Here is a 7,581-nt window from a genome sequence, read left to right as displayed (position 1 = left end):
TATATATCTCAGTTGCGTAAATCGGCGTTCATGCTGTTTGACCCCAATAATGTCTGGTCCAGACTAGATTATTTATAGACCGCCAACATATGGCTGGAATATTGCTGAGTGTGGCGTGAAACTAAACACACTCACTTAACCGGACACAGAAAAATTAAACCCATCTCGGAGTGCAATATGGATCGATAGTGATGACAGTCAGCTTGAGTCAGTGGGGGAATTGTGCTGTATCCATATTATTTCGACAACATCACCAGGAAGAGAAGAGTGACTGGGGCCCTGTGATAATATTTTAGAAAAACTCTCATCTGTCGACAGATTAAGTAATAACTGCCAGGTGTTATTTCTTTTTAGGATTATTTTTCTGTTAATAATACATGTAGTTCCGTAAATGTCAGTAAAATGCTAGTGTGCTGGAACTGGAGAACAATTATCGAAAGAAAATGGCAGGCATTTTGTAACGTACAAAAATATAAGGTTCAACACAACCTCTCCTAACCTAAAGACTCTTGCATCTTGCTGTCTCCTTCGTGGATACACATTTAGTTCCTACAGATTGCCAATGACTAATACTTTCCTATGTCAATCCAAGGTAGGATTAAGACACCTACTGGTCTTTCGGAAGTACAAACGAGCGTAAACTAAAGCTTGACAAGAAATGTTGTCAAAGTATTGTGGGTACAGAGGTTCGGTCTCTGTTGCCACCAACTTGTCTATCAAACATCGGTATTGTCAGACTCGAGTTCGATATGTTAACTGTTGGCAAACTGTTGTTGTACAAAAATAAGGAAATTGCAGAAATCGTCATGTGGTGTGACATGGCGCTCGAATGTTTGACAACACATGCTGACACATGAAATTCAAGTTTGACAACGTTTAAAATTTTTACAATATAACAATATTATGTTGTTAAACTTTAGTTTGACATGTGATGGCGACTCAAGTATTCATAGTTTGAATCCATATTTATGATCCTTTCGAAATAGTTTCAAGAATGCATCATGTAGATTTTGTTTAAATTCATGTTTGACTGCCATTATGAACTTACAAATGCGTGTCGCTTTCCTGAAAGAAAATACCTGAAACGAGAGTTGGGCATGTTGCGTTTCTACAAAGACGTAAATATAAGCTCTGGATTTGTAGGATAAGTTCACACCGCTCCGGCTCACAGTTTGACGTCATATCATGTGTGACGTCATTGCATTCTTTGACGTCACAATTCTAAATGTTTGCGACGACGTCACAACAACTGAAAGAACACAGCAATGGCGTCCTCTAGTAGTTCGGATAATCAATCCAAAGCGGTTAAGTCTTCAAGTTCTACATACGCAGTTTTGACTAGGAGCAAGAGCAAGCGTCTGTCGGCTCACAAGTCAGACTCGTGGTGGGACAAACTGCCAGACGAAGCCCTCATTCTTGTGTACAGCTACCTGGAAGACAATGACAGAGCATCCATGTCCTTGGTGTGCAAACACTGGAGCAACATCTTTCGGACGCCAACCCTCTGGAGGGAACGTCATTTCATGTTCGTTGGTATGAGAGCCATGGAGCATACGAAGAAAGCTTGTGAATTTATTACACATGTTGGTCCTCATCTCAGACGTATGGTCCTGGAATGCGGACATCCAGTTCTTCACACGGCCAGACCCATTGCAGAAGCTGTAGCAACCTTTCTGGGACATACCATCAAAATCCCAAACATGAGGGTGACATATTTCAAAGTTGTATATCTTGACTGCTACCACAGCTGGAGATTTTTCGATCTGTCCAGGGGGAAGCTTATAGAGGCGCTGACTAAATTCCTGAGAAAACAGAGAAACTTACGAAAGCTTGACCTCTCCGGAGCTCACATGACGTCAGCAGAAGGAATGAGATGCCTCGCTTCCGCAGCCCAAAGTCCTGCCAGAAAAACAATCAGCTACCTCCACATCAAAGACCTTTTCGAGCTGCGGTACCCAGCATTCCAAGACAACCGCTTCCGGGACAATCTGGCTCGCTTCACGAACCTTCGCCAGCTCTATCTCAACTACCTGTACGTTGATGAGCTCGTTCTTCAAGTTTTGCGAACTCACAGTAGGACAAGCCTCCAGTATCTACGGATCGTTGTTGACTCGAGTGAACCTTGCAACCATGGCATTTCAGCATATTCGTGGCGTGATTTCAGTGACGGGTGTCCTCATGCCAAGGTTGTGTTTCATTTTCTAGGGAAGCTGTCAATTGAAGATTACAGAAGGGTGTTTGTTCGATGTGTTCCGATACATGAGATTGACATTCTCAGCTGGGATCGCTACCCGAGTGACCGGGACCCCGCCTCCGAAGACATGTCAGCCGTCTTAGCTCACGTCGTTGCGACTTACTCCACCCAGCTAGGTATATACCGACCTCATTTGCACCCCATATATAGGAATCCCTGAATACCATATACCCTTCCTATTTTTTGTTAATGCTCGTAAATATAGCACTTGGCGATGACGTAACTATTCGTAATGTGGGTAATTCGGCTCAAAACAAGCAGAAAAGCGCTTGCTTGTGGATGTAACAATGAAATTACAATAATGCAGTGCAGTTACATATAAAATAGAAATATGCAGAAGGTCCGTGCAGCAACCACATCAGTGATATTAACAGCGTAGGATTTCAACAAATACGTTGGATTATTCACGGAATGGAAATGACGTTCATATACCGTGGTATATCTGCTGGAAGTCGCTGTGTACAACTTGGACAGACTCGACAGAACCCGAGTTGACTTTAGGCCCGAAAATATTAATGACTGTCTATAAGGAATGAGCTCGTGCACATTATCATCACAAATACACTTGCAACTTACAGCGTGCCCCAAAACAGTTCCTTACATCAGACAGTTCGATATGAATGTAGTTTTCTGTATTTCAGGACGGCAACCCCCAGATCGGAGTCTCATAGTTCCTCTTCAACAATTCAGTTAACTCATCCAGTAAATACATGCATGTAGAAATAGAGCGGGGGTTCTGTTCAGACAGCTACACCAAATATAATAGCCGCTCAATTGATAGCAAGGCGCTTGAGTATACTGAATCCTCCAATGAGAACGTCCAGAAATATTTCTTGAGATGGCGCAATACTTTATTAGGTGTAATACCGTCCGCTAGTTTACTGTTACTAAACAGTTCTAGCCCACAATTTGGCTGAGAACGAAATTCCGAATATGACAGGGTTCTCTAGTTCCGAACATGACAGAACGCACTGACGATAGTACGTGTGAAAGATATCGACGGATTTAGTTTTTGAAAGCAGTGCTTACTCCAGCTATATAACGAGGTGTATTGGGTCACAAACACATTGGAAATACTCTTCTGATAAGTTTATCTTTCATACGTTAGTGAGATGATTTACAACTGTTCCGGTCAAGCATCCGACTTATAATAGGAGGAATGAGTAAGTGAATTTAGTTTTACGCCGCTTTTAGCAATATTTCAGCAACATCACGGCAGGGGACTCCAGAATGGGCTTCACACATCGTACCTATGTGGGGAATGGAACCTGGGTCATAGACGTGAAGATCGAACAACAAGACTGCCAAGTACAATACCAGGATAAACATGTGTTAACATAATAATGAGGGGTTATCGAGAAGCTTCAACTGGTCAACGATCCGTTGAGGATGCTGGTCGAAGTACTCCACCAAACTGATCGGACGGTGTGTAACATATACTGTGTCATCTGACCCCAACAGGGTACATTGCTCATAATATCCTTCACTGGTTTGTACTGGACTTAGTACATGTCGTCTTTTATGAATGGTGTGTATTGTTATTCAGCAAATAGTATTCGTATTTCTCTTGCAGTCAACTTCCGACTCGCATTTGATCACCTGAGTAACGAACCAATCGACTCTGCACTGGTCATGCTGCTCGACAGGTGCACGAAGTTAAAGGACGTGTGCATCAACACCGCGATTAGGATTGACACGGTTGAGAAGATTTGTGCAACACTCAAGAAGAAAAGACCTAGAGGTACACAAGTACAAAGCTAAAAGTGTCAAAAGTTATATTCAATGACATTTCGACTTCAGTTTTTTTAAGGTTGAACTGAATTCAAACAACTTCATTACGTCCTTCATTGCGCAAAGTTCGCGTGGTAAACCGAAGCCCCGAAGCCATCTCTAACAATGCCTAAAAATGTAGGAAACATCGGGGTTTTTTTCACACGAAACATATCCTGTTGTGAAATTTGAGATCATTTTAAAAAATAAAAAACTATCATGCTGTAATCAGTGACGATGAGTTCCAAATCCACTATGTAACGGCAATCAGAAACCGTTAACAATGTTTCAACTTGTAGAATTTCGTTGCATTTTCTGCTACGCTTCTTGAGGGAAACTCTAAGACATAGTTCTTTTCATACTATGTAATATGTATATTTTATATAATGCAGCAATGTTTAGTTTTGTCAGAAATTGAAACAAGTCTACCGGAGGTGTAGCAATTCATATACATTTGGAATCGATGGCGAGCTTGAATCTCTAGCTGCCAAAACAAATGTTTCCAGATTAAGAGTATAACGGGGGCTGCTGCTGCAGAACATGCCATTTCAAAAACCGATCGTAGATCTGTGACTGTTTACAGTTACTCGGTCACGCGACCACTATCTAATTACCTTCACAATCCACACACTATATCACGCCTTGAATTATAGACTGAAAGCAATCCACTGGGTGTTCCCAATGCCAGAGACAATATACGGTTTCAGCCAATGGCAACCTGTGGAAGCAGTCTCGATATGTAATTCGTCTCCACTTGCCCCTTTCCTTATCCTGCAGTCGGCATGCTATTATTTATCAGCAGTGTTTTAGTGGGTTGGGGACGGATTGTTTCATTTTGTTTGGGATTGTGTGTGTGTGTGTGTGTGTGTGTGTGTGTGTGTGTGCGTGCGTGCGTGCGTGCTTGTGTGTGTTTGTTTGTTTAAAGGCACTTTATTGGAGATTGCTCCCGTCTAATGATGAACCAACCAGAGATATTTACTAATGACAAGTCGCACAGACTGAATATGTACCGACCATACTTACAAGATGGGGTCGTGTCGGTGCGGTAGCCCAGTGGTTTAAGTGTTTAGCACATGGGTTCAAATCCTAAAGTAGGCACGTGTGAAGTCTATTGATATTGCTAACAGCGGAGTAAAACCATATTCACTCACTCGACACTTGCGAATTGCATGTGAATGATCATCTTTCGTTTTGATATTACACTCGTCATAGACGTCGGAACAACTCTTCATTTCCATATTTCAGTGTTGGAACACCTGGAGTTAAAGGTTCGTGACCTGACCCCGGAGGAAGTGTCCAAGTTACGGGGCATCGCCATTTTAAGCAGCGAGGAGCTCGGATTGCGGAGCGTGGATGTTCAGCCAGACGACTGACCAATCACAGACCGTTACAGACAGCAACGGCCAATCGGCACTCAGATACAACTAGATTCGTTGAGGTTGAAAGTCAACTGATCATGGTAGAACAATTGTAGTTCGATGATTGTGGTGGGAATATGTTCCGTATGTTTGGAGAAGTATGGATGTATGACCATGGGATAATGTATATTTTATTATGTTTTCAAATATTTCCCGTACAATAAAATAAAGATGTCAGTGATGCGTCTTTCTCGCGATTTCTTTCTTTTCCTCTTTGTTTCTGTTTTCACAGAGATTTCTACGATTCATGAGACTGATCTATGACGGAAAGGTGTCTGGATACAGGGCAAACACCCAGTAGTATGCTTGATTAGCTTTGCTGTATTTGTCGCAAAGTGTTCAAAGAAAGGGTGTATCTCAAACGATACCATTGTCAATTCTGAGACTCCTCCCTAACGCAACAAACCTGTTCTCGGAGATCGTCAGTTACAGCAGTACAAAAATAAAATTCAAACAAAATCGGAATTATAATAAATCTTTAATACCTTATCACAGATTCACTAAAGGTATTGCAACTAAAAACTATATAATGTCAACAATGATAAAACGTAGACAAACATAATTGCTGAAGTCCATAAGCATGAGAAAATATATGAAAGCCATTGCGAATATTCCCTACACAGCCATACAATCAGATAAAACCTGGAACAGGTCTAAGATGCTATTTTCCGGCAAAAGATAACATTCATTGTATTACAGTGGAAGCTCATGGGTCATCACCTAAATCAATCATGCATTTGCGTAAAAAAGAACGATATGAATATGTGAAAGACAAGAATCTAAGAGTGCACCAATTAGAACCAAGCTGGTGTTATCATCCAACAGTATATCACGTGACTGATCAAAGGAATGACTTTGCCTTCTTGTGTGTCTTATAAATGGCATTTACTTTGTGAACGATGTTTGCCTAATAAAACGTATTTGTTTAATGAAAGGTATGTGCTTCATGAAAGGCATCTGCTTAATGAACATATGGCCAACAAAGTCAAATCAAGTCTTATATCATTGACGAAGATTCAGGCAATACAAAATTTCTAAATATAAGGTGTTTTAAAGCCAACCGCGTTATTCCACAATCACCTCATGACACATACAAGATATACGTGTGTAAGTGTGATATGTAGTTCTAGCACCAACCATGTACTTCAGACTATCATGTTTTCCACTACCCCTACAAATACATATTGAAACATATTATAACCATTTGAGACATGGAAAAGAAAAGAGTAATGTACACGAGAACAGTGTTATACTGGAAGGAAGCAGTGACAGTACAAGTGAGTGAGTGAGTGAGTGAGTGAGTGAGTGAGTGAGGAGAGTTCACTCATGAATGAAATCAGTGTTTGACTAGAACAAAATGGCTTTGGGGTTCTTCTCAATTAGTCTGTTTGGATGTCTGACAAAGTTGTAAACAATTAGAGTATTGCAAACACACACAGGACATATGCCTTTAAGTAATGTATTCTTTAGTCGCACAGGCCAAAGTCAAATCCATTAAAGGGGGAAGCGGATAATCTCATAACTGGCTGAAATGTCTGCTTAAACCATACCTACATCACACATTAGCAGTTGCAACTTATTCCATGGAAATGAGTAGGTACAGTTTTTGGCAAGTGTTTGCAAAATCAGAGAGAAAAGATGTAATTCAGATTGCCGTTAATTTTAGGACTTCACTGGTCATTCTAAAACATTTTAGACAACTAAAACCAACTAAAATAAAGGTCATTATGCAGAACTTTGGAGAAATCACTAGAATAACAAATCGGGAGAGAAAAATCAACTTGATCTTTGTCACATGAATTCTGTTCTCACGACCAGCTTCTCAGGACTCCTTGATACCTAGGCACGTGAATTTCACCAAACAATACCTGCCATATTTTCAGGAAAAAACATACGGTTGCCATATAGTAGAAACACGTAAACTAACATCCTACAAGTAACATGATTGTGCAAGGGCGTGAAGCATTACCATAACATTACCTTCCAGTCAATGCTGCTGATCACTGGATTGTCTGGTCCACACTCAATAAGCCACAGGCCACTGCCATACAGCTTGAATATTGCCGTGTGTGGCGTTACTTTGAAATTGTGATCATGCAAAATTGAACGCACGCAGTCCGTAATTGTCTGGCACTCAGT

The 7,581-nt window shown here is 41.0% G+C and overlaps 1 protein-coding gene across 1 annotated transcript; it reads left to right on the top strand.

Annotated features, from left to right (window-relative positions):
* The first annotated feature begins 1,265 nt into the window (after positions 1-1,265).
* On the top strand, positions 1,266-5,397 carry LOC137285246 (F-box only protein 39-like). The gene is made up of 3 exons (XM_067817556.1): positions 1,266-2,370; positions 3,828-3,995; positions 5,270-5,397. The coding sequence occupies exons 1-3, from the start codon at positions 1,266-1,268 to the stop codon at positions 5,395-5,397; spliced, it is 1,401 nt and encodes a 466-aa protein (XP_067673657.1).
* The last annotated feature ends 2,184 nt before the right edge of the window (positions 5,398-7,581 follow it).

This window comes from Haliotis asinina, chromosome 1 (assembly GCF_037392515.1).
Source record: "Haliotis asinina isolate JCU_RB_2024 chromosome 1, JCU_Hal_asi_v2, whole genome shotgun sequence".
Lineage (NCBI taxonomy): Eukaryota > Metazoa > Mollusca > Gastropoda > Lepetellida > Haliotidae > Haliotis > Haliotis asinina.
The sequence above is the reverse complement of the archived record's forward strand: the minus strand, read 5'-3'. Positions and strand labels throughout refer to the sequence as shown.